Below are 27591 nucleotides of genomic sequence, written 5' to 3'. Positions count from 1 at the left end.
TGCCCAAGCGGCAACAATGAGCTGGCCCGCCGACGCCTAAGAGAGTCAAACCGTAGCTGGAGGTTGGACCAGGTTGCGGATGCCGGCAGGATACTCGGCCGGATGGTGTCCTGTGTAGCACCGGAAGGATGCCGTGAGTTTCTCAGGGGCTGCAAACTTCCCAGAGGCCTCTGGAACTCGGGCCAGTGTGGCTACTGCCGCTGCCGCTGCCGCTGCCGCTGCCGCTGCCGCTGCCGCTGCCGCTGCCGCTGCCTCCGGAGGCCACAGGGCCGTGTCGGTGGGCGTCAGGGAAGAGGACAAGGCGGGATGTCGCAGCGCATCTTTTTGGTTCAAGGCTAGAGACGTACAGTCATAAAAAACGAAACGAGGGGGGGAACTGAAATGTGGGGGAATAAGAGACCGAACGAACTCGCGGCGACTGTTGATGACGCCACAAAGGGGTGTATCGCTGTTTCCGGGGTGCTGATCTCGGTGTTTGTTTTTTAGGTTGTTTACGGTTAGCGACTAGCAGGATGCCAGGACGGACGCTGAAAGACAAAGCGAAGCAACAATCTCCGGAAGAAAGTGTCGCTGGCCGGTACTCACACCTGTGTCGCGTTTGTATGAAATGATCTGGGCTCTTAATTTCAGATTTATCCGGCCTCTGGTGGGATGGTTGTTTTGTGGTACAAATTATGAAATGCTGCCTCTCGTTCGTTCTGTGCCTTCCCTATCGACTGTGAGCAGGGGGAAAATTAGGCTTTATTTTCGCACTTTACATTATGAAGTTGTCATTTACTTTTGAATGGGAGCAATTATAGCACAAAGAGGGACCTGGAGACTGCCCTGGGGGAAGGATTGGCAGGGTGCTTTCTTCGACCTCTTTCTAATCTTTTGGACAGAAAATAAAGCGAAACTTTACTCCAGACATTTTTTCCCTAGGTGCTTTTAGCTCCCCGTGCATCTGCTTGGCGGGACTGGCAAGTGGAGGAGGTTAGTAATACTTAAGGCCCAAAGTGATTTATTGCTGGTGAGACAACACTCTAAGCATTTGGATTTCTTCTGTGCTAGTTGTTTTATTAGTAAGCCAAGTCAGTTGACAGCGTGAAATCAAGTCAGTTGACAGCGTGAAATACTGCACTCATCAAAACCTTAAGCATATTTAATGATTCTGAACAGTCCAACTTGCTGCTTTATCAATGAGAGAACTAGATTGTACGAGGTAATCCAAGTTACTATTTCTTAACTTTCTCTGAGTATCCTATTTATCTGGGGGACTTCTTAAAACATGGACTCATGATCTTCGCTAATTGAGTCCTTTTATCAGTTTTTATGGAATGTATTCCAGAGTTTAATTTTTTTGTTTTTTGGTTTTTCGAGACAGGCTTTCTCTGTATTATTTTGGAGACTGTCCTGGAACTCGCTCTGTAGACCAGGCTGACCTGGAACTCACATAGAACCACCTGTCTCTGCCTCCCAAGTGCTGGGATTAAAGGTGTGGGGGGGGCAGCAGAATTTAAATTTCTAACAATTTCCAAGAAAAAGTATGGCCAGAGGAACACTCTTGGAGAACTGTTGAGTTACCATTCCTATCCAGTCTGTGTCTCACACGTGTATCAGCATAGCTGTCAATGTGGCCATTTCTAGATCACAACTTTATGCCGCAATGCCAGACATTTGAAGACAGCCTGGAACAGAGCTCACATGTAAACTTGAAAGTGTTACTGAAGGGCAAATTACCAAGTAGTGTTCCTGCTGACCTGGGTCAGAATGCTCCCTCATAGTAACAAAAATATTGTTTATTATTTTATTAAAACAGAGGGAATAGCTTCTCAGTCTGTCTCTGCCTTTCCCATAGCAGTCTTACAGATTATAGAAAAAAATGAAGCAAATATCAGGAAATATGTGTCTATAGTTTGTTTGAGCTATGGACTCAGGCTACCAGAACAGAGAAATAGGTCTTCCTTCATGTAACAAGTACCAGGTACCAGCATCTTTGGGTTGATGTAGGGAAAAGGGGCCAGCCAAAGAAACACACCCTGAGCAGAGCCTTTCCTTGAGGCAGGGCTGTAAGCTGCTATGCTTACTGTGACCTGGGGTAGTCCTTGGCTCCCAAGTGCCAGAACACCTGTCCATCTGAGCTATAACATTCAGTATTCTTTGGCTCCAGGGTACCATAATCCATCCCTGTCCATCCCATCCAAATAATCAAAATGCTTACAATTACCACTGCCCAAATGCTATTTCTTGTGGTAATTCTAATTCCTGGGGACTCATACCAGCGGGGAACTCTAGGAATTCTAGAACACTCCCAAAGGACTTTGTTTATATGTGACATGGAAGAATTTTTGTGTGTATGTACATGCATACTGATGCCTGTGTGTGCCAAAGGTGAAATCTGTGTCCTCCTTTAGGCATCATCCACCTTAGTTTTTGTTTTTTGAGTTGGAGTCTTATTATATAGCTCTCTCTGGTCTCAAACTCTAAAAAGATCTGCCTGCCTCTGCCTCTGCTTACTGAGTGCTGAGACTAAAGGTGTGTAAAAGTTTCATCTTTTTTTTCAAAACAGGGTTTCTCTGTAGCTTTGGAGCCTGTCCTGGAGCTTGTTCTGTAGAGTAGACTGGGACTAAACGCGTGCACCACCACTGCCCAGCAGTTCACCTGGCTTTTTGAGGCAGGGTGTCCTACAGACAGGGATTCACCAGTTATGCTAGTCTGACTAGCCAGCAAGCTCCAGGGATTTGCTTATGTCTGCCCAGTAGTGGTAGGACTGAGAGAGCTGTCTCCTCAGCATAATAGAAATAGCTTATCATTAATAGAGCCCGGTCTGGTTTGCCTGTCATTTTAGCACATTGGAAGCAGAGGAAGGAAGATCACAATTTGAAGGCAAAATGGGCCTATATAAGACACCAGTAGTGATATTCTTGCAGCCTAAGCTCACCAGAGACGACCACCTAGACACTCTTAAAGGTGAAAAGAAAGTGTGTATTGCCAGCTCGCAGCTGCACAGGGAACTTGCTCAAATCCTGCAGCCCTGAGCCTTATGGGCCTTTGAATTTTATGCACAAAAAACACATCCTGGTTACATTTCAGTTAGCAAGAAGCAGAACTACAGAAGACAGAAAGCAAGGTTCACAAGGGACTTTCTTGGAACTACAGACTAGGTCTTTAATGGTCTAGGAGTTTGTTTCCATTTTGGCAGGTGTTGGGGCCTACTTGCTGCGTTTTAAGATCAGAATGGTGCCTCAAACATGGTGTCAGTTGTGCTAAGGTCTGTTAGAAGTCTATTGAGATTTTTTAAAGCCATTTTTCTTCTGCTGCATATAGAGTTGAGTTCCTTATAGATACTGACATCAACCCTCTTAGTAGTTAATTTTTCAGTTTTCTTACCATCAGGATGTTGTCTCTGTACTCTTAATTGTTTTCTTAATTGCTCTTCAGAAGTGCCTTAATTTGGCATAATCCTCTTTATCTATGGTTACTTGTAGCATAAATTCTACTTGTTCTTAATAAAAATCCAGATACTGATATTGGCGTTAAAGCTGAAGATCAGAGAAGCAAAGACCCAGCAACTAGAGAGTTGTCATCCCAACCAATGCTCAGACCGAAGGGGCGATCCTGTCCTCAGACTTCATCTCCAGACTGCATCTGTCTCCATCAGACCTCAGACTGCACTGAGCTCCTGTCTTCTCCCGCTTTGTATTACTCCCTAGTGCTGGGATTAAAGGTGTAGGATCCCAAGTGCTGAGATCATCTTTCTGTGAGCTCTGTTTCTCTTTTAGACTGGATCAGTCTCGTGTAGCTCAGGGTGAAGTTGATCTGTCTCTGTTTCCTGAGTACTGGGATTAAAGGTGTGGGCCACCACTGCTTGGTCTTTATAGCTAACTAGTGTAACTGCTGGGATTAAAGGTGTGTGCCACCACTGCCTGGCCTCCATGGTTAACTAGTGGGGCTAACTTTGCACTCTGATCTTCAGGCAAGCTTTATTTGTTAGATCATAAACAAAATATCACCGCAATTAATTTTGTTGCTTTGGGGTTCAAATCTAAATTCTTTATACACAATGTCATGCCATTTTCTTCCTTCTTGCCTAATTGTCTTACAGTTGGGGGTCTTATATTTGGTTTAACAAACCAAATGGCTTTGTGTTGTCGAAAGTATCAGCTGAGCATATAGTTTTTAAACCTGTAATCCTGTCACTTGGGACTGTTAGGCAGTAAGGTGATTGTGGGTGTGAGGGCAGGCAGGGATGCATGTTGATGTCCTACGTAAAAATAAACAAAAAACAAACACACAAAAGTACAAACATTGTGGAACAGTGGGGATTCTATACCAGGAACTAAGATTATAAAACGTCTCTGCTGCTTAGGTATATGATGAAAGTTAAAGAGGTACAGCTTCAGGATTAGCATGATGATAGTACATTGAAATCAAGGGTTGATTCAGCAAGTAAAATGGGTCACGATATACTGCTCACTGAGGAGGGAAATGAATTCCCATTTTGGAATGAATGATAAGATGCACCTTAGCCAGGCAGTGGTGGTACATACCTTTAATCCCAGCACTTGGGAGGCAAAGGCAGGCGAATCTCTGTGAGTTTAAAGCCAGCCTGGTCTACAGAGTGAGTTCCAGGACAGCCTCCAAAGCAATACAGAGAAACCCTGTCTGAAAAAAAAGAGTGTACCTCAAACACAGATTTGGGGAAATGTTAACAAATATGAAAGGGGTAAGCTAGGCATTTTGTATGTTTTAGTATAAGAATGCTTGTGTGCAAGAACCTGTTGGCTCACTCAGGAACTCCACAGGGTCAAAGCAGTAAAGTCTCATGAGGAAGCATATTGCTATTTCTAGTGTTGATAGGATTGGAGCATCTTCCAGTTATTGGTGAGTACCTGACAGAATCTAAGGGAGGGCAGCAGTGGACAGACTAAGGGAAGATAAGATCAGTAAGAAAGATATTGCCAGCCAGAACACACATCTGTGTTGTGTCTGGACAGAATGAGTTTAGTGCCTAGGTTTCCATTTCCGATGCTGGTAGACAGGTTCGGGTCCCTTAAAACTAGCATTACAGACAGTTGTGAGCTGTCATGTGGGTGCTGGGATTTGAACCCAGGTCCTCTAGAAGACCAGTCAGTGCTCTTAATCGCTAAGCCATCTCTCCAGCCCATCTGGTAGACAGGTTCATTTGTGTTTTTTAAAAAAGTACTAGTGGCTGCTTTTGTGAGTACTGCCTTTGAAGCTCTTGATGAGCAAAAGGATAGCACTTTATTTTTGCCCTCTGCAGCCTACCAGTTTCCATCTGCTTTGCAACACTGACTTATAAAAATAATGGTTTGGAGGCTGATCCACATTGTGTCAGGAAAACTTATCCTGAATCACTGGGCTGCCCTGTAGGAGTCTGGGACAGGAACTTTGGTGTGGTGCATAAACATACTTTGGAAATAAAATAAGGTCAAACTTTCTTTCAGGCATGTTTCTGATAAATTTATGTTCCTATGCACCATCATGAACTGAAAGGGTATAAGTTTTGTCCCCAAACAGCTTAATCCTGGTCAGACCATTTGCCTATGCAATAGCAGGATGCCTGTAAAAGAATCTATTTTACTTGTTGACACATATGGTTTTCCACTCCACAAAGAGCCCATAATCTCTAGTTAGGGCAGTAATGCAGGAACTCAGGGATGGGCTTATTCTCATGATCATTTGAAATTCACAGTTTTCCCCAGTCAATTCAAACTCTCAACTGTGAACTGTGTATCTGCCCTAAACTCTAAACACATTTTTAATTCCTTTGAATAATCCAATCTGCTGCTTTGTTCACTAGAGAAATAACTGTAAGTTTAGGCAGTTAAAGTTAGTGCTCCTCAAATTCCCCTGTGCCTCCAAACTTTTGTGGTTTACACAAAGAGTATTGGATTGTTCAGTTGTGGGGTGGGCACCTGAATGTGAATCTAAAATAAATTCCCTGGAGTTGCCACTAATGTTCTCCTGATACCTAATACTGAACTGAAATTGGGGGACCTGAAAGTGTTACTGGAACCCACAGCTATAGGGCCTGGCTTGGATGAAAATGGTCTTCCACATGAATATAAATACATTGATAAAACCACTGTGTGTGTGTAGAAAGAGAGAGAGAGTGACAGAGACAGGAACATGAATTTTAAAAGGCTGTATTTTTATTATTTTTAAAAGTATATGCATTGGTATTTGATCTATATGTGTATGGCATGTTTGCAGATGCCTACAGAGGCTAGAAGAGTGTGTTAAATACCTTGGAGCTGAAGTAATTTGTGCTTGTGAGCCACCTGATGTGGGTGCTGGAAACTGAACTCAAATCCTTTGGAAGAGCAGCAAGTGCTCTTAAGAGCTGAGCCATTTCTCCAGCTCCAATGAATCTTAATGTACCTATAGTTTGGGCAGGATCTGGGGAACCAGAAATTGTCAGTTTGTCTCCCCATTTTCCTTAGTGGTGTCAAAAGAGAAAACAAACTTCAAGAAAACAGGCACTGTGGAACAAGCTGTGGATTCACTGATCAGAACTAGGAAACTAGTATTGCTCTTGGTGCCAGGAAAAAGGACTATTGACTGGGGTTCATTTGTATTCATGACATTTCCTTCAGTAATCCCGATTCATAGTTCCCTTTACACAGGGCTTCTGTATGGAAGGACAGATATGAATGATAGAATACTAGAAAGGAAGGCAAATACAACGTCTTGTTTTCACATTTGGTACTTTAGTTACACTATCTCCTTGTACGTTGAAAAATTACATATGCATATGGAGGCACAGTATTATACGTGTTCAATATAGAATGATGAAATCAAGAGAATTAACTTACCTTACAGCTAAAATACTGGTGTTTCTGATGTGAACATTTGAATGTTTCCTTAGAGATTTTGAAACATTTGACAGCCTGTTGTTAATAGTAGTCCCCGTCCATTGCAGTAATCTCAAAGAGTCCCTCCCATCTAATTGAAAATTCAACTCATTTTACCATCTCTCCATTCTCTATACCTTCCAGGTACATCATTCAACTCTGCTACCATGAATGTGATTGACTTAGATTCCTACAACATGTGAGAAGATAGAGAATTGGTCCTGTGCAGGCCTAGCTGATTTCACGTCATGAATATTTCATCTATGCTGCTGCAAATGAAAGAGTTTATTTTCTTGGGTTTGGCACGGTAAGTGCATGTGTGTGGGCATGTGTCTGCCCACACATGTTTTAATGTAGGCACATGTACACTGCATGCTTTTGTATGACGGTTTCCTCCCATTGAAACATTCTGTGCAGGAGGGATCAGGAAGTCTTGTGAGCCGACATATGTCTGGGCAAACAGAAAACTGAAAGATTTTTGAGGGCCTCACTAGCAGTATAAGAAGGAGTAAACAACTGCTGGGCTTGGAGACTGGAAAACCTAAGTTCAGGGGAAAGAGCATCTCCCACTATCAAGCTACCTGCAGCCTCTGTGAACATCACCCATGCTGAGATGGGCTTCGGTGATGCAGTTGCTTATGAGTTCTCCCTGCTCCTTGTGAGTAACCCTTCACCCATATTCCTGTTAGTAACTCCAGTAAAAAGTTAGTGGTTCACCAAGTCAGACTTTAGACTGTTGGAGGTTCCCTTTCTGAGGTGAACAGATGTGTGTCCCATTTATTGTCTCCCCGACAAATGCCTGGCTGGAGGACAATCTTCCACATCATTCTTTAGGTAAATACAATGGTATTCTTTAGTTAGGGTCCCTCATTGACCTGGAACCTCTCATGTAGGTGTAAGCTCTAGGGATCTGCCTGTCTCTATCTCCCTAGCCCTGTGCCAACATTTTAAAAATACACTTATTTGTTTTATTTTATGTGTATGAATTTTCTGTTCACATGTTTGTCTGTGGACTGTAGGTATGCCTGGAGGTGAGGGAGGAGGGTTTCAGTCCCCTGGAACTGGAGTTACAGACAGTTGTGAGCCACCATGCAGGGGCAGAAGAAGTGCTCTTAAAAGCTGAACCATCTCTCCAGCCTCATGGGCAGCATTTCGTGTGTGTGTGTGTGTGTGTGTGTGTGTGTGTGTGTGTGTGTGTGTCCACATGTCCACTCTAGAGGTAGTGAGACCTAGGAGCACAGATCAGATAAATGGCAGACTACAGTCTCATGCAGTAGTCAGCTTTATTTAGAGCATCAGAGGATTTATACTCTGAGGGTTAATAAAAATCACAAGTTCTCATAACTTCAGGCTGTATACAATCACAAGGACAAGCTGCACATGGCAAAATCATGTTTTTCCACAGAGGCAGATAAAGAATAGTTTAAACATCTAATTGAATAACAGCAGCAAGCAATGATGAATAATCTGAAGTAAACTCATTCCTATATGCTACACCTGGGAAGAGCATGAAACTGCATTTCAAGAACAATTCCACGTTTATTTTGTTGTTTTGGTTTTTTGGTTTTTCGCGTCAGGGTTTCTCTGTGTCTTTGGAGGCTGTTGTGGAACTAGCTGTTGTAGACCAGGCTGGTCTCGAACTCACAGAGATCCTCCTGCCTCTGCCTCCCAAGTGTTGGCATTAAAGGCGTGTGTCACCAGCACCTGGCACAATCCCATGTTTTGAAGGAACCAAGGTCACAAGACTCTTGTTCTTGGAGTGTTCTCAGAATTTTCCTCTCGCAGCTCCATTCCTGGACTGTGTTCAGACTGTGTGTGCATACACACACACACACACACACACACACACACACACACACACTCTGGAGGTCAGAGATTGATTTTGGATATCTTCAATGTCATTTTTTTTTTTTTTTGGTTTTTCGAGACAGGGTTTCTCTGTGGCTTTGGAGGCTGTCCTGGAACTAGCTCTTGTAGACCAGGCTGGTCTCGAACTCACAAAGATCCGCCTGTCTCTGCCTCCCAAGTGCTGGGATTAAAGGCGTGCGCCACCAACGCCCGGCTTTAATGTCATATTTTTTTGAGACAGAATCACACAATGAATGAAGAGCTCATGGTTTACTTAGTCTGCTGGGGCTTCTGTTGTCACTTCTGTTATCACTTCAGCACCTGAGCTGGTTTAGCCTAATTGACACACTCCAGCCCAATGAGAGGCTCTGTTTCAAAGGATGTGGATGGCCTCCTTGAGGATAACACTAGGGTTCCCTTGTATTTTCAGATACTGGTACACATGTTCACTCTTGTGCACACGAACATTGCAAAAATTATAGCTCCTACTTCTGATGGACCACTACAGTCTGTAACTCAAACTCCAGAGGATCAAATCTCAATCTCTCTCTCTCTCTCTCTCTCTCTCTCTCTCTCTCTCTCTCTCTCTCTCTCTCTCTCTCTCTCTCTCTCTCTCTCTCTCCTCTCTTAAAAAAAACCTTTAAAATGTTTTCTTGTTTATTTTTATGTGTATTGGTAGTTTGCCTGCATATGTGTCTGTGCACCACTACTTGTATACAATGTTCATTGGGGTCAGAAAAAGGTGCCTGATATGTAGGAGCATGAATTAGAGGTTGTGTGAGCCACCAAAAGTGGGTGCTGGGGATCGAACCCAGATCCTCTGGAAGAGCAGCCAGTGCTCTTAACTACTGATTCATCTCTTCAGTGTCAGCATTTTTTTAAAGGTAAGTTATTGAGTATTATGCTGAGCATGGTGGCATGCAATTTCAACACGTAGGAGGTGGTCCAATCGTATCAACACCAGAAATAGCAATATGCTTCCTCATGAGACTTCACTGATTTGACCCTGTGGAGTTCCTGAGTGAGCCAACAGGTTCTTGCACACAAGCATTCTTATGCTAAAACATACAAAATGCCTAGCTTACCCCTTTCACGTTTGTTAACATTTTCCCAAATCTGTGTTTGCCATTTATCTGACCATTGGAGAGGCTCTTGACTTTGTATTGAAAACTTCAGAAGGCCACCTTCTAAAATCTTCCTTCAGGGTTCCAAAAAAGGGAGCCACACATAAGGAAGGAACTAAAATCTGAGGGAAAAAAGAATCTACTTACAGCATAATATTTCCATCTTTGTCTCTTTATTCTTTATCTTCCAGCAACAAAATGTTTCCAGTTTTGTATCATTACCTCCAGCAATTCTCCAGCCTCGGTGGTGTTCTGGAATTCTTTTGCATTGTAACAAAGATAAGAATCTTTACATAGGGGGAGTTCTGGTTGTTAGCTCAAAGTGAGAGTGGCTAGCGAATGTCCTGTGAATTCCTTAAGGGGGAAGAAGGTTAAGAGATTGAAGCATCAGGGAATTCTAGAAAGGGAGACTAGTGTGCTGCTCTACATTTTTAAGTGGTTAGGTAAAAAGCTAAAAGTTTATATTAAGTAAAAATTACAAGTAAGGCAATGATTGTCTCTTAACTCAGCGGCTGCTTTTCTCCCGGTGTGCATAGGGAGCCTGGGATAACCAGGAAACCTAGTAAACAACAGGATGCAGGCAAGCAGTTTTTGCTATGCTGTCTGCACTTTTTGTTGTGGTTTCCTGCTAGAAGCTTTTTAGCATCAATTGCTTAGAGCTATAAGTATAAGTTTAATTTGCTCAAGAAATGGAACTTGGCCCTTCCAATGCTCTGGCCTCGGTGGCACAGGTCTTCAGGAAAGTCGTCGTCGTCATCGTGCCCCCCCCCCCAGGATGAGCAAATGCGATGATTACTTTTGTCATTATCCTCTCAGGGGAAACAGGAAGAAGTAGTATATCTCTGAGCTAAGCTCTTGGGTAATGAAACAAGAAGTTTGAGGATCTTTTAGGGCCATGTTAGGTTTAGGTTCTTCTTCTCAATCTGCCAGTGAGATAAAGCTAGGTCATGCTTATTTTTTCTATTCATCTAGGCAAGTATGAATCAAAAGCTTTGAACGTGTAGTAATTCTATGTTCTGGATATCTGGGAATGTCTTAGATTAAATGCTTTTACCTCGGCCCTAAACACTGACCAAATGCCTGCCAATAAGGATAACTGCAGGAAGGCAGATCTCTGCAATTACAGTGGGGAGGGCAACAAGGACCTGATAGTGGGAAACAGGTCTCGCGCATAACTAAGGGATGTATTCAGTAAACTAAGACCTGCTATTGGAAAACAGGTTTGACACATAGCTAGGGAGTGTAATCAGTAAACTCCAAATGCAAGGGAGAAATTGTTCCAGTAAATGATCAGATAGTGCTGAACTGTGGGAAGTAAATCCCAAGTTTGTTGCAGAAAGGAATAAGCTACAGGAAGACTCTACAGCAAGAAACAGGCACTTTTATTCACAAGACTATAACATCAAATATGACCTTCATATTGGTTTAAAATGTCCACACAGAGTGTGGACTCTAGTGGGTCGTCTCAGAAAATGCTGGCTGTATAAACTTGTGGTTTATAGCAACTTTGATAGGAATTGGACTTTATTCTTCCCATTTCCATCCTGTTTTTCATTTCATATCAAATACGGATAATTGGAACACAAAGAGTAAGAATAAATATGTTATTTATCATTTGAATCTAATTCTTTTGTTCGACCCAGACCCCAATCTTGGTAAACAAGGACTGACCCCTGGCATTTGCTGCCTAATAGCAGTGAACTTCTGTGATAGGTGGTAGCATCAGGTCTTGGGTACCTAGAACACTAATCCTACAAGTGCTACAGTCTGATGTGATAAAAAAAGTGGGATTCTGTATTCCTTGTTTCCAGCTGGCATTAAAGCATTCAAATAAGCATATGTATTGGGATTCCTCAGTCTTTAAAAAATAAATAGGTATGTGGTCGTGTGCGTGCCATGATATGCTGGTAGAGGTCAGAGGACAAGTTGGTAGAGTTGATTTTATTCTTTTAGCATGAGTCTTGGGGATCCAACTTAGGTCTTCAGGTTTGGTGACAAGTGCTTTTGCCCATTGAGCCCCATCTCACGGGCTTTCCTCAGAATCTATTGCAGTTCTTTGGAGGCCCAGTAAATTGGTATTTCTTAACTTTTAACTCAGGCCCAGGTTACAGGTTTTGATTTGGGGTCTGATGCCTTTGGCCATAAGTTTGCCTGCCTGCCTGCTTGCCTCTTTGCCTGCCTGCCTGCCTCCCTCCCTCCCTCTGTCCCCCCTCCCTCTTTCTGTTTTTCGAGACAGGGTTTCTCTTTAGCTTTAGAGACTGTCCTGGAACTCACTCTGTAGTCCAGCCTGGCCTCAAACTCACAGAGATCCGCCTGCCTCTGCCTCCCAAGTGCTGGGACTAAAGGCGTGCGCCACCACCACCTAGCTGTAAGTTTTTCACAGCCCTTTGGAACCCTCCTGGTGAGTAGAATCTGCATGTTCTCTTTTTTTAGGCTCCTTACAGGCTTTTGTGTTTCTTCAGGATCAACTCTTCACCCTGTCTCGTCTGTTATACTGCAGCCTTACTTCCTGCCCTGGCCACTCTGGAACTCTTCAGCAACTTCATATTCAACTGACAGCAGTTAGCCGTCTTTCTTGACCTGATAACTTCGTCTTGGATGCCCTTGTCCATCACTCTCTGCTGCTGCTCTGTGTTATGAACTCAGCCAGCACTACCAAATGTGAGTAAGGAAAGGCTACTTGAGAAAAGTTGTTTATTGGAACTGGTGCTACAACACCACAAGAAAGCATAGGAGAATTTGTCTAAGCAAACTCAATAAGTGGACTCCAGCAACCTGTTTACACAACCAAAGCCACTGAGGCTTGTGATTCGGAACATTAGTAGCCTCATAACATAATAACAGTGACAGAAGTCCCCTTCCTTGAACATCAAGGGAAGTGTACTCTCTCTGGTCTAGGTAGAAGCAGTTTCAGGGTCATCTAAGTTCCACCAAGGCTTGTGATAGCAAAACATCTGGTGCAGTCTCAGATAACCCTGTGTACATTCAGGATCCTCATTGATCTCAGATATATTTTGTGTAAGAAAACCTACTGAGGGCCACCAGACTACATTGGTGAAGAAGTCTCGCACAAGTTCCTTGAAGTAGTGATTGAACAAGTTTTTTTTTTGAGACAGGGTTTCTCTGTAGCTTTAGAGGCTGTTCTGGAACTCCCTTGGTAGTCCAGGCTGGTCTCGAACATACAGAGATCCGCCCGCCTCTGCCCCTCGAGTGCGCCACCAACGCCCGGCTTGAACAAATTTTAAAAGCAGAATAAAGATAAAAGTATCCTGCTGGAAGTTTTCCTTCAGACCTTGGATATTCCTAGTTTGGTCCCTTGTGCAGCCACTTGGAGAGAACTGAGCAGTGTGCAAGCACAAACTGGTCTTTTGTTTGTTTGGTTAGTTGAGAGTGTTTCCCATATAATGGAAGGATTGAAGTTAGGGAATCCGCCTAACCCAGCCACAAGGTATCCTCTCAAAGGTGCAGCCTATGTATGACCTTGAGTGAGGTCAACACAGTGCAGGACTCCCAAATTGGCTGGTTTGAACATTTGACATATTTGTGTGCACTTTCATTTTGCAAAGAACTCATTTCATACCAGGGAATTGTGTACCTACCATAAAATTTTAATTCTTCTGAATCATGCAGCCTTCTGCTTTGTAAGCCAGAAAATCAGTGCTATTGCAAGCAGTGTACGTCAGTAATTCTCAAACTTTTCCATGCTTCTGAATCAGCCACAAAGTTAGTTAAAGCAGTGACTACTGGGTCCCCTACAAAGGGAAATACTAATACTACTGAGCTTAGGATCACACTAAGAGTTGTTATCTAAACCAGTCTGACCTAAGTAAACCGTAATGTCTAACCAAAGCCCCTGGCTGTAATGCTTTGACTTTGGTCAGAAAGCTCTGCTTCATTATCAAAATAAAAAAAAACACTTATTAGTGTGTGTGTAAGAGAATGCATTCATGTGGGTAGTCATAATTTGTATGTTACCACAGGGAAAGAGTGTGGTAGTCAGAAGAGAAACTTTATGGGCTCAGTTATTGTAATTTAAAAAGCAGGCAAGAGAGAAAGACACCATATGACAGAGCTCACGCGGAGGGTATTTTTTTAATTAGGAGAAAAGGAATGGGAAAAGGACGGGGGAGACCGACCTCTGGGTACAGGAGCAGCAGAAGAGAAAAGAGAGGCAGAGAGAGGGAGTGTGGAGACAGAGACAGGCAGAGAGGCCCTTCAGGCCTGGAGGAAGTGAGAGGGAGGTGGGAGGGCAGGGAGGCAGAGGGAAAGGGAGGGGGAGGGGCACAGAGGGGGAGGGGCACAGAGAGAGAGACAGAGAGAGAGAGAGAGACAGAGACAGAGAGAGAGAGAGAGAGAGAGAGAGAGAGAGAGAGAGAGAGAGAGAGAGAGAGAGAGAGAGAGAGAGAGAGAGAGAGAGAGAGAGAGAGAGAGAAGACAAAGCTGGGAGGTGGGCAGGGCTCTTTAAAAGGGAACATAGTGAATGTGCACAGGTGGTGCTCTCAGTGGCTGCAGCTGAGGACATATCCTGTCAGGGCCCTAAGGGCAGTCCAGCCCAGATGCCTGAATACTAACAGTCCTACCTTTAAAAAACAAAAACAACGATACAAAAACAAAACAAAAGCAAAAACTTCTTTTGGAGTGGAAAGATGGCTCAGCAATTAAGGGTACTTACTGCTCTTGCAAAGGACTTGAGTTTGATTTTCAGCATCTGAATGATGGCTCACAACCATCTGTAACTCCAGTTCCAGAGGATCTAATGCTCTATCCTGGCATCTTTGGGCACTGGGAATGCAAGTGGTATAGAAACATACATTCAGATTTAATATATGTGGGCATTTTGCCTGTATATATATTTATGCACCATGTGCATGCCTGGAAAGCCAGAAGAGGACATTGGATTGGAATTACAACTGTTTGCAAATCACCATGTAAATGCTTGTGGGTCCTCTGCAAGATCAGTGCACGTAATTTCTGAGCCATCTCTCCAGCTCTCTTCTACCTTCATGTAGATATGGGACTAGGCTATTTTGCATTCCCTTAATGGAATTTTAAAAAATGAAACTGAGTTCATTTAGAGTTGTATCCAAAATTGGGGAGTGAAACATTCTCAGTATTTTTGGCCTTGCCAATATCAGTTTTACAAGTCATAGAAGAGTTTATATGCACCTGCAGATTTAGGTATAGACTAGGGAGGCAGGGGTACACAGAATTGGAACTACTAGTAGCCTGGGAAGTCACCTTTTTCCTTAGGACTTCTGCTCAGGTAAAGGAAGTTCTTTGATTATGATAGGAATAATGAATATGAACATGAAGCAAAGCAAGTGATCTTATTTAGTAAGTGTGTAGATAGAAAGGCATATGGAAAAGGCAGTATATAATCCCAAGACATGTATGGGCTTCTCAAGAGAGAGTTCTTCTTATCTGTCTTTAAAATGACTATCTTTATTTGTTAGTTTGTTTGTTCTTGGTATTTATATGCTTTTACTCGTTAGCAAATGAGCCCAACATAAAGCCTTCACAGTGGCATACGCAATAAATGTCTTCAGCAATGGGGCTTTGCTATCAGTGGGATTCCCACGGGACCCCTTTGACCAACAAGTCAATTAGATGTAACCCAGTCCTGAAGCTTCATTGGGTGGCAAGAGATGGCAGTTGGGATTCTGTCTCCCCTGTTATTTGCCAATTTCATTTAGATCACCTTCATACATGTATATCTTTTAGTGAGTTTCTACTGTATTAGGTTTCCATACCACCCCTCAAATGCCCCTTAGTTTTAGTTGTTTCTCCCTGCATTCCCTCACACAACTCCCTCTCTCTTACCCCTCCCTACTTGCTCCTCCCATTGTAAACCTCCTTTCCATCCATATCTATGTTATTTACCTTTCCTAATGAGATCTGACACTTCCATCTAGTCCCTCTCTCTATACTTACCTTCTGTGGCTCTAGGGATTGTAGCTTGGTTATCATTGACTTAACAGCTCATTTCCACATGTAAGTGAATACGTAACCGTATTTGTCTTTCTGAATTTGGGATATCTCACTTGGAATGATTATTTCTAGTTCCATCCATTTGCCTGCAAATTTGATGTCATTTTTAAAAAATGACTTAGCAATACTCCATTGTGTAAATGTATCACATTATCTTTATTGATTTTCCTGTTGAGGGATATATAGGTTGTTTCTAATTTCTGCCTACTATAAACAGAGCATTAATGAACATGGTTGAGCAAGTGTTGTTGTGGTAGGATGAAGCACCCCTTAGGTATATGCCCAAGAGTAGTATAGCTGGATCTTAAGGTAGATTGAGTCCCATCTTTCTGAGGAATTGCCACATTGATTTCCATAGTGGTTATATGAATTTTTACTCCCACCAGCAATGGAGGAGTGTTCCCCTTAGTCCATATCCTCTCCAGCATGAGCTGTCACTTTTTCTGTTGATCTTAGATATCCTGACAGGTGTAAGATGGAATCTCAAGGTAGTTTTGATTTGTATTTTCCTGATGGCTGTTGAACATTTCTTTAAGTATTTTTCAATCATTTGTTTCCTCTTTTGAGAATTCTGTTTAGATCTGTACCCCATTTTTAACTGGGTTATTTTTTGATAGCTAGTTTCTTGTATTTATATATTTTGGATATTATTACTCTATTGGATGTGGAGTTGGTTAATTTTCCTATTTTGTAGGCTGCTGCTTTGTCCCATTGACAGTGTCCTTTGCCTTACAGAAGTTTCTCAGTTTCATGAGGTCCCATTTATTAATTGTTGATCTTAGTGCCTGTACTATCGGTGTTTTGTTCAGAAAGTCTTTTCCTGTTTCAGTGAGTCCAAGGCTATTCCCCACTTTCTCTTCTATCAGGTTCAGTGTATCTGGTTTTATGTTGAGGTCTTTGATCCACTTGGAGTTGAGTTTTGTACAGGGTGATAAATATGATTCTATACTTGGATTCTTCTACATGCAGCCATCATTCTTTTAAAAAACAATTTTATGTGCATGGGTATTTTGTCTGTATCTATGTCTATATACCGTGTGGTGTGCGTGCCTTGTTCCCCTGGAAGCTGGAACAGGGATTCAGTTCCCCTGTAACTGAAGTTATAGACAGGACAGTTGTAATCTACCATGTGGGTACTAGGCCTCTGGATGATCAACAAGTGCTTTTAACTACTGAGTCATCTCTCCAACCCCTTCTTTGCCTTTTCATGTCCCCATAATTTTCCATGGCTTTTTATCCTGTTGCAGACTCAGGTTACCAAACAGGTCTTTCTCCTGGTGCCAAGCAGGATTCTTGCTGTGGATTGTTTCACTGACAAGTCTGGCATTTCTTGGGATTCCTTACTAAAGGACATCTCTGTGGATGGTTAGGCACATAGCCAGTGGTGAGATCTGAGTGAAATTAGCCCAGAGACAAAGACAGATGGATTTTGTTGCCCACTGCATAAAAAAACTTTTCATCTGTATCTCCATGAATGTTAACAAGTATGTTAATGAGGTTCAAAGTGATGTTATTTTACTTGTACACAATGTGGAATTGTCAATGTAGGTAGTGAGAATCATCCCAGATATTTGATTATGCCACTGAACACTATTACAGGTGAGCTTTAATGAAGTATGTTAGGGAGCTTATGAAGTAGGGATATTGAGTAGCACACACTGCACATTTAATGTGGGCTTAAAATTAAATATGAAAAAGTGTGAGCTGGTTTACTTAGTTTTACTTAAATAGCTTCCTTTTCTAAATGTAATGGTTAAGGTGCTTTATCAGTTGTATTGTTCAGAATTCACAGTGACAAGGGCTAATATAGTTAAATTCAAGATCACAGACATTAAAGCCTTGAGTAAACAGTTCATTTGTTGGAGATGTCTTTAGGTAAAGGGGCATTATTTTTGCAGGTAACTTGAGTTTCCTCAGTTGTGCTGAAGTTTCGGATTCTGGGGTGAAGTGAAGAACCCTTGTTAGCTATCTCCACTTTTCTCTGTGGTTTTAAACTTGTCTCAGAATTCAAGCAAATTAATATAGCCATTACCTTACATACTTAGTTTATCTGATATGAACATTAGAAATATACTCATAGTAATTTATGAAGTCCAATACCCTCTTATTACCATAGTGATCATGCTGATGAGAGATCTCAAAAATCATTCCCCTAGGGCTGGAGAGACATCTCAGCAGCTTAGAGAATTGGCTGCTCTTACAGAGGACCCAGGTTCAATTTCCAGCACCCACAAGGCAGCTCACAACTGTCTGTAATTCCATTCCCAGGGTATCCAATGCTTTCTTCTGGCCTTTGCAGGCACCAACCAGGTATACATAGGGTGTACAGATGTACAGGCAGTCAAACACCCATACACAAAAAATAAAAATGATTTTAAAAAATCATTACTCCTAATTGAAACTTTGCATAGTTTGACCATCTCTCCACTCCCCATAACTTTTCAGTTCCCTATCACCACCACTCTTACTTTCTGATACTGCAATGGATTTAGATTACACCAAGGTGAGAACATGAAGTACTTGCATTTCTCCAAAAGCCTTGCTTCATGTAGGAGGTAATTGTAAATGCTGTATCTTGTGTTAACTCATTTTCCTTTGAGAAAATAGCCCCACTGTGAAGTCCTGAATGACTTGGAATTGGCTATGGAGACCAGGTTTGTCTCTAAAGCATAGATGTCCTTCTGCTTCCCAAGTACTGAGATTAAAGTCCTGCACAAACACACCCAGCTCTGTCTCAACTCTAGAAGCACAGACCTGAGTCCAAAACAATGGAAACCAAAGAAATAGGAAGCTGAATTAATAAAAAGAGTGGACTAAAATTAACAAGGTGGAAATTGGTTTGTATAAGATAAACTAATAGAGAAGTTTTTTTATTTTTGCTCCTGCTGAGTGGTCCTTTTTGATCCAGAGAGTACAGAATGAACAGAAGTGGACAGTTTTGGGACTATTGGAAGGGGAAGTTATCCAGTATATTCATTTTAGATACTCACATATGCTTTTATCACAAAATCTTTGAAGCATTTCTTCATTTCCTTAACTGAGTATGTTGGTGAAGATAAGAGATTTGTAGAGTCTAAGTAAAAGTAGAGTAATATTAACATTGGCAAAGCATTCTGTGGCTAAAACGATGTTTCTTATTATCATAGTGCAAAGACCAAACCTGTGAGGAAGTCCCAGTGTTTTGACATGGAGGTGGGCACAGGAGGTCTATCTGACTTTAAACTAGCAAAACATAAACGAGAAGTGGGAGGAGTATATGTAACATCCACCAAAATGTTATTAGTGATAACATGAAAACAATGTGTAAGCACTGTTCTATCATCTGCAACTCCTAATTTAGCTGTTATCATTCATTATTTACTCCAACAGTATATTCTGTGAGAAGATAGCACTGTCAATTTCATAAATAGTAATTTCTAGTTCAGTATATTGGTTCTCTTTTCATTAGTGCATTGGAGTGTATTGCTAGTACGCCTATGCTCCAGAAGAGGAAGCAACGGAGTAGCATGCTTCAACTTTTTGCTCAAGATAGCATGGTTTAGATTAAAAAAATGAGTGGAGTGTCCAACCTAGAAATTATGGTTTTAAAAAGACCCGGTGCTTCAGGCATGCAGGGAAACTTAGCTATGAGACACAAAATTGGGAAACGGGGAATAGAAAGTTACAGATTCACGATGATCACATCAGAAATGACATATTGGAAATAAGGATTGGTCCAGCAGCTTGCCAATAAACTGCTCATGTAATAAAATTAATTCTCACATCAGAATGATTGATAAGCTTCCAAATCAACCTAGAGCATAATTTGGTGGTAGTGGGGGTGGGTTTCAACAGATGAAAAAGGGGGCAGGCCTAGCCTTTTGATTTAGCATAATGATGCCGGAGTGCAAAAACGAGTTGGCTCGCTAACGCCCAGGAGCTCCTGGGGTCAAACTAGAGTTTCTGGGGTGGCTGGGGAAGCGGGAGGTGGCTCCTTCATGTTGTGTTTGAAGCGTACTTGTAATTAAGACGTCGGGGAGGGATCGGGGTCAGTGCGGCCAGTGCCATCGCTGATGCGTTCAACTAAGGACCCGTAGAGAGGGGAGCCAAATTGAGGAAGGACCTCAAGAGCCGGGTCTAACTCGGCGACTATTGATGACGTTCCTTCAGGACTATTGATGTTTCCGGTGTTCGGATACCGAGCATCTTCGCTTTTTTTTTTTTTTGGTGGGAGGAGCACAGCGAAGTGGTGTAAGGATTGTGAGCTGCTGGGGAAGGTTGTTGCGGGCAAGAATCTACACTCCGGGGGATCTCATTGGGATGAATTTCGTGCATGACCTTAGGTCTTTCGTTTCAGACTCCCGCTACTCTGGTGGGAAGTTTTTTTTTTTTTTTTTTTTTTTCTGAGTACCACTTTTTGTGGCTTTTTTTTTTTCGAGACAGGGTTTTCCTGTATCGTTTTGGAGGCTGTCCTGGAACTCGCTCTGTAGTCCAGGCTGGTCTCGAACTCACAGAGATCCACCTGCCTCTGCCTCCCAAGTGCTGGGATTAAAGGCGTGCACCACCACCGCCCTGCCTTTTGTGGCTCTTTATTCTTGCTTTTTACGGTCTGCTTATTTGTCGTCTGATTTGGGGCTCAGGCACAAACGAAGTTTAGAGGGTGATCTATCTTCTGTTAGAAAAACCTACCACCAGAAAGAAAGGAAGAGAAGCAAAAAACAGACTGACCAACATGCTGCAGACACCAAGCTGCTCTGGGAATGGGTTTGAATGGACCTTTAAGATAGTTTGAGGAGGCTTTGGAGAGTAAGCTTGTTACAGAAATAATACCACTTCATAGTGAGAAATCACTCTGCCCACTTAGATGGTAATAAAAGAAAAGCCTGGACAGCTGTTGTTAATGCTCAAAGAAGAGCAGGGCTCCAACAGAAGACTTTATTAACTTTTGTACACCTCAGGCTTTTTTGCTTTACATTCTGTGTAATCCTTAGATTTTTTTTTTATGTCCAGGACCCAGGTTACATTTTGAACTGTTTAAGAGGCAGGAGACTGCAAGTCTGGCCACTTGGGAAGATTTACACAGCAAAGATGCTGCCAGAATTTTTTTAAAAAGATTTATTACAATATTCTGCCTGCATGCATGCAGGCCAGAAGAGGGCACCAGATCTCATTACAGATGATTGTGAGTCGCCATGTCGTTGCTGGGAGTTGAACTCAGGACCTCTGGAAGAGCAGCCAGTGCTCTTAACCTCTGAGCCATCTCTCCAGCCCAGATTTTTTTTAAGTACAGTAGTGTTGTTGTTTTTTTAAATAGTTGTCATCCAGGTTTATCTTGCCAACCTGACTGAATTAGGCATTTCCTAATAAGAGCACAGAGCTCCTAATTGCCAACCAGGACTTAGTGGTGTTTGTGACCCTGACCTGCCCACTCAAGATGCCTGTTGGAACCATGTTCTTTGGGGGTGGATCTAATGTCTGGTCAGTCCTGGTGAACAGAAATGTAATCCTAGCATGATACCTTTGCTTATTTCAAACAGGCTTGGTTAGCGCAATACTTTGTGGTGTTTTGGAGGCAGCACTCCCTTAGTTAAGTTCTACTTCATGTCCTTTAATATCTCCTGAGCAAATCTATTAGTAAGTCCTTTATAACATCAATTCTGTTACTTTGAATTTCTTCCACCCCAGCCTCAGTGGATAAGAGTTGTGTGTGGGCAAACGAGGACCCTCATTCAAATCCCTAACTCCCACATAGAAGGCTGGAAGTGGCCTCCTACACAGGAGGATCCATGGGACTTGTTGCTAGCCAGCCTAGTAACAGGTTCAGTGAGTCACTCCATTTCAAGTGAATTTTGTCCATAGTGGAGAACAGGACATCCTAAAACCCTTGGCCTCCATGCACAGGCACACTCTTACACACACACACACACACACACACACACACACACACACACACACACACACACACACACACAGAGTGAGAGAGAGAGAGAGAGAGGGAGGGAGGGAGAAGGGGAGAGAGAGGGGAGAGAGAGAGAGGGAGAGAGAGAGAGAGAGATTAATAGAAATGTTTTAAAGAGAAGCCCCTTTACTTGGGAGGTTGATGTAGGAGGAGTTCCAAGAGTGGGAGGTTATCTTTTGTTTCATAGTGAGTACTAGCCAGGGCTCCATAGTAAGGCCCCCCCCCCCCCCCGTCTCTCTGTGTCTCTGTGTCTCTGTCTCTCTCTCTCTCTCTCTCTCTCTCTCTCTCTCTCTCTCTCTCTCACACACACACACACACACACACACACACACACACACACGAAGATGGAAGGAAAGGAAGATCAAGGGAAAGAGGGAGGAAGCATTGGAATTGGAGGGTAAATTTCACAAAATATCCTCCTGGCTTGTTTCTTCCTTATGTTGTCTCCAGATGCCACTTGTTGGAGGGCTAAACACCACTGAAGGCCTAAAGTAGTTAATTGGTGGGCAGATCATTTTCCCATGTAACAGTGGGACCCTCTTGGAGAATGAGTCTTAACTCAAGGCAAATACCCCATTTAGCCACTGAGCCTGGGATTTCACATGAGGACATTGATGCAGGGCTAACCACCTCACAGGTCAGAATACATGTAATACTTCTGTGCTGATTATTTGGTGTTGCAAGCTTAATTCCCATCTAGTGATTTGGAATCACCTAAGCCTGCTGAGTTAATAAGAGAAGCAACCAGATAGCAGATAATCTAAAGCAGTGGTTCTCAAACTTTTGTGTGTCTGAATCATCTGGATGAGTTATTAAAATACAGATTGAAGCTCTTAGAAAAAAATCTGCACCCTTGTTAAAGATTCTGCAAGGCTGATTGATTGCTTTTTGGAGAGTTAGAGTGGTGCAGATGTGGAGTCAAGTTATCCTGAACTATTTTGGCCTCTTATTGTTCGTTTGCTTTAGTTTTGGTTTTCGAGAAAGGGTTTCTCTGTGTAGCCCTGGCTGTCCTGGAACTCACTGTAGACCAGGCTGCCCTCAAACTCACAGAGATCCACCTGCCTCTGCCTTCTGAATTCTGGGATTAAAGGCCTGCACCACCATGCCCTGTTTTTAGCCTCTTTAGTAGCTATTTATTGCCCACGTTCTTGTTCGGTCTAACAGCTTCATTACTTTTAGGTAAATGCTTTTAGGATTTCCTAACAGACCAATAGCTTTCACCAATTCAAAGGTTAATAATGAGGCATATAATAGATTTTTCTACCTTGCTTTAGCCTGTCTTCTTGAAAATTACCTTGATCTGCGACTTTCATTTGTTTTATTATTAGAATAACTTCGTAACCGATCATCATGTTGGAACATGGTATTCAGGGCAACCTGAGCCTATGCTCCTGGGTCATGATCACTCAAACTTGACTCCAGGATAAACTGTCTCTTACTCTCCATGACACAATTGCTGTAGTTTTGCATTGACACTGGTTTCTATCAGTGCAGTTACTTTTTGCTGTCCTATGATGGGCCCTGAATTTAAGTTGCAAATACCATAGGTTACTATGTTGGCTCGTGGGCTATAATTAGAGAACTGATAGTCTAAGTAGAAATGACATAAGAAAACTTTTTGTTTGTTTGTTTGTTTTTAGACAGCTCTGGCTGTTCTGGAACTTGATGTGTAGACCAAGCTGGTCTCAAACTCACTGAGATTCGCTTGTCTCTGCCTCCTAAGGGCTGGGATTGAAGGCGTGTGGCACCACTGCCCGGCTGATGTAAGAAAACTAAGCTGGAAGACTGGGGATGTAGCTCTGTTGGGAGAGATCTTGCTTAGCGTGCATGAAACCCTGAGTATTCCCATTCCCAGAACCGTGTAAACTGAGGGCACTCAGGAGGTGGAGGCAAGGTGGGACTGCATGAGACCCTGTCTCAGAAAACAAGAAGAGTCTGAATGTGTGCCCACATTAAGAAGGAAAGAAAGGGGCTGGAGAGGTGTCTCAGCAGGTAAGAGGACTTGTTGCCCTAGAAGAGGACTAAATACGATTCCCACATAATCCCCTCTTCTGGCCTTCTCCAGGCATGCATATCCTGCAGACATACATGTACACAAAACACTTATATAAACACACAAATCTTAAAAAATAAAAATGAAGATATTTACAGTGTTTTTTTACTGAAACACAGGGTATAGAAAACTCACCTGTCGCTCTTTTACTCTCGTCTTCCTCTCCATCTCATATTCTCTCTCTCTCTCTCTCTCTCTCTCTCTCTCTCTCTCTCTCTCTCTCTCTCTCTCTCTCTCTTTCTCCCTCCCTCCCTCCCTCCCTCCCTCTCTCTCTCTGTCTCTCTGTCTCTGTCTTTGTCTCTCTCTCTCTCTCTCTGTCTGTCTCTCATCTTATCTCTCTCTCTCAGGTTGGTTACCTCTCACCCCCCCCTTTCCTTCCCTGTCCACCAATAAGCTCCACGTGGGATTGTTGAAAAAAAAAGAGAAAAAAGAAAACTCACCTATCTTTCTCTGGCATACACATGGCAGTGTTACAGCATACAATAGATCAAGTGAAAGTCCAGAAACATCTCTGGATTTAGCTGTGTATCAAGTTACTGATCCTGGGAAGTTGCCTTTTCCTGGCACCAGCCTCTAGGAATTTAGAAGTGAGCCTTTTAACTCTAGCATGGGATTTCATGGAGGATACCAATTCCTGGGGCATTTTGCAAAACTGCATTTGTAAGAAAGGCTAAGTGCATCCTCAGTGGTAGGCTCTGAACTAAGTCACAGGTATGAAATCAAATAGGTATTTTGGTTTGTTTGCTTGCTTGCTTGCTTTTATTTTTTTACATACTGCATAGAAAATATCTTGTTGATTTTAGTTGTGTTATTTTATCCACAAACTATACCCAGCTATTGGATAATAAATTAAGGTAATCAATGTGACAATCACCTGGAATACTGTTCTGGGGTGGGAGCATTTGTGATGTACTGTTAGCAATTTTGAAATACATAATATGTTGTTAAGTATAGTTTCCATACTAAGCAATAGGTCTCTTCCTCTTTCTGTGTGTTCCCACATTTTGACTACCTCTTCTTATTTGTATCACTCTCTAGCAGAGGCTTTTGGTCTTTTGTTTGCTTGCTTTTATTTATTTTTTATAAATAAATATCACTGCCATTCTTCATCTGTTTCTAAGAACATGATAGTAGATTCCTCATATATTATGCAATATTTGTCACTCTCACTTTGCTTTTAAAGTTACCCCCTCCCTCCCTCCCTCCCTCCCTCCCTCCCTCCCTCCCTCCCTCCCTCCCTCTCTCTCTCTCTCTCTCTCTCTCTCTCTCTCTCTCTCTCTCTCTCTCTGTCTGTGTGTGTCTGTGTGTGTGGTGTATGCAGATGCCTACAGAAGCCAGGGAGGGTATCAGACCCTTTGGAGCTGGAGTTATAGGTGGTTGTGAGCCACTTGATGTGGATGTTGGGAACTGAACTTTGGTCCTCTAAAGAACAGCAAGTGCTATTATCTACTGAGACACCTCTCCCAATCCAGTGTCTGTTGTTCTTTAAAGGCCTGTCACATTTCATGCCAGATTTCATCTGTGTTGTTGAAAGGGAGAGAGCTTTTTATAAGAAAAAAAGTGTTACATTCTGTAGATGTGCCCCATTTTCTTTCTTTTTTAAAAATACTTTTTTGTTTTGTTTCCTTTTTTTTTGTTTTTTCGAGACAGGGTTTCTCTGTATTGCTTTGGAGGCTGTCCTGAAACTACTCTGTAGACCAGGGTGGCCTCGAACTCACAGAGATCCGCCTGCCTCTGCCTCCCGGGTGCTGGGACTAAAGGCATGTTAGTGGATACTAAAGTTGGCTAATGTGGTGGCCAATGAATATGGGGATGTATGTATCTCCTCCATATACTAATTGCAAGTTTGAGTGTAGAAAAAGTGGGGTGGGGGTGCAGTCAGTGGTAGAACACTTGCTTATCAGTGGAAGGGCCTCGATGTAATCCTTCACATGACACAAAATTTAGATTTGACACATTATATGGTTGGTTTAATTTTTAGGAAGTGCATGTAGTTTTCCATAGTGAGACTACAAATTTACATTCTCTAGTGAGAATACATGTTCGTCTTGTCCACATCTTTCCCAATACTCAGTTTTTTGTGTGCTAATTTATTTAGTGTGTGTGTGTGTGTGTATGCATGTATAATGTGTGTCATAGCAGCCATGTAGAAGTCAGAAGATGATATGTAGGAATTGGTTCTCTCTTTCCACCATGTGGGTCCTGAGGATTGAACTCGGGTTGTCAGGCTTGGTGGTAGATACCTTTACTCACTGAGCCATCTCAGCAGCCCTTTTTGCATTACTGATAAAACTCAGGGTCCTGACATGCTGGGCAAGCACTCTGTCATTGTGCTACAGCTCTAGCCTCTCATCTTTTTTGATGATAGCCATTCCAACGCATAAATACAGACAAATCTTCATTTGGGTGTGTACTTTGCTATGATTGGAGAAATCACCCCTCTTTGAACCATATAAGCCAGCCTTTTGGTTCTCCTGATGAGTCAGCTTCCCCTGGTGGTGTAACAGAACTAATAAAACGCATTCCCCAGGGAATTATTTGCAGTCTGCTTATAGTAACGTGGTGTTGTGGGATATCCGTACACTGTATGACGATATATTGCTGTTACTGGTGTGAGTAAAAAAAACTGAGCTGGCAATAGCTAGGCAAAAGGTATAGGCAGCACTTCCTGGTAGAGAGAGAACTCTGGGAAGAAGAAAGGCAGATTCACCAGCCAGGCTCAAAGGAAGCAGGAAAGCAGGGCATGCAGTATGGAAGAGAGGTACAAGCAATGTGGCAGAATGTAGATTAAAAATATGGGTTAGTTAAGTTATAAGAACTAGTTAGAAAAAAAGCCTGAGCCATGGCCACACATTCATAATTAATAAGAAGTCTCCACATCATTATTTGTGAGCTTGTGACCCAAAGAAAAATCCGACTGCAGCGTGGGCCTGCAGTGGCAACAAGAAAGAAGCAGCCTCAAGAAGCTGCTGCCGGCAGTGTGCCAAGGTGGCCCGCTGCTTGATAGCTGAAGATGCAGGCCTCTCAGGTTGGCAGGCCAAATTACAAATGTGATGCGTGACAGTGTTGGGCCCCAGCCCCCACAGGGTCTCTGTGAGTTGCTTGTCAGCCAGTAACCACAGGTGCACCCTGTATTCTAGTCCTTGTTTACACTGTCGGCCTTGCCCCACTGGCATCAACCTCTAATCATGGAAACACAAACTCTTACACCTGGGGTTTCTCCACTGTGCTGTAAGTCTGTATATAAGGCTGCTACCCCTTGTAATAAACACCACACACACACACACACACACACACACACACACACACACACACACACACACACACTTTCTTTTAACACAAATGGCTAGACATTTTGTCTTTCATTTAAATCTCCAGGCTTTCACCTTATACATTAGACTTGCTCGTGGCACAGGCACCACATGACAGCTAACGGATGGCCAGCTTAAAAGTTCAAAAAGGCAGGAAGAAGTGGGTTATGGAAGGAGGGAGGGTGGGGAGCTGAGGCTGAAGACAGGTAGAAGGCTGTAAAGAGCCAGAGAAGGTAGAACTTGCTGGTTGCTAGAAGAGTTTCAGAGAGCGGTCAAGCCTCACAAACCATAAGCCTCAAACTGGAACCCTGGCTGTTATGAAGATCTACTGAAAAGCTGCAATGCAGGCTGCTGCCAAGGGCAAAGAAATTCCTTGCTTCCCAGGCAGTCTTGTCCTGATATCTCCTGTGTTTAACACTAGTCACAACAGTTCCTAGCTGGGCCACCAGGGGGAGTGCTTCTCCTTGACAAG

General features: G+C 42.7%; 1 protein-coding gene across 1 annotated transcript; it reads left to right on the top strand.

Annotated features, from left to right (window-relative positions):
* The first annotated feature begins 102 nt into the window (after nucleotides 1–102).
* Nucleotides 103–26819, top strand: LOC121139780. Its single transcript, XM_040743770.1, has 6 exons — nucleotides 103–277; nucleotides 487–600; nucleotides 922–972; nucleotides 3501–3706; nucleotides 17065–17182; nucleotides 26716–26819. Exons 1-6 carry the CDS (start codon nucleotides 103–105, stop codon nucleotides 26817–26819), a joined length of 768 nt encoding a protein of 255 aa, XP_040599704.1.
* The last annotated feature ends 772 nt before the right edge of the window (nucleotides 26820–27591 follow it).

This window comes from Mesocricetus auratus, unplaced genomic scaffold, assembly GCF_017639785.1.
Source record: "Mesocricetus auratus isolate SY011 unplaced genomic scaffold, BCM_Maur_2.0 Super-Scaffold_100003, whole genome shotgun sequence".
In the NCBI taxonomy this organism is placed as follows: Eukaryota; Metazoa; Chordata; class Mammalia; order Rodentia; family Cricetidae; genus Mesocricetus; species Mesocricetus auratus.
Note: the sequence above shows the minus strand (reverse complement) of the source record. Positions and strands in the feature narration are given on the sequence as shown.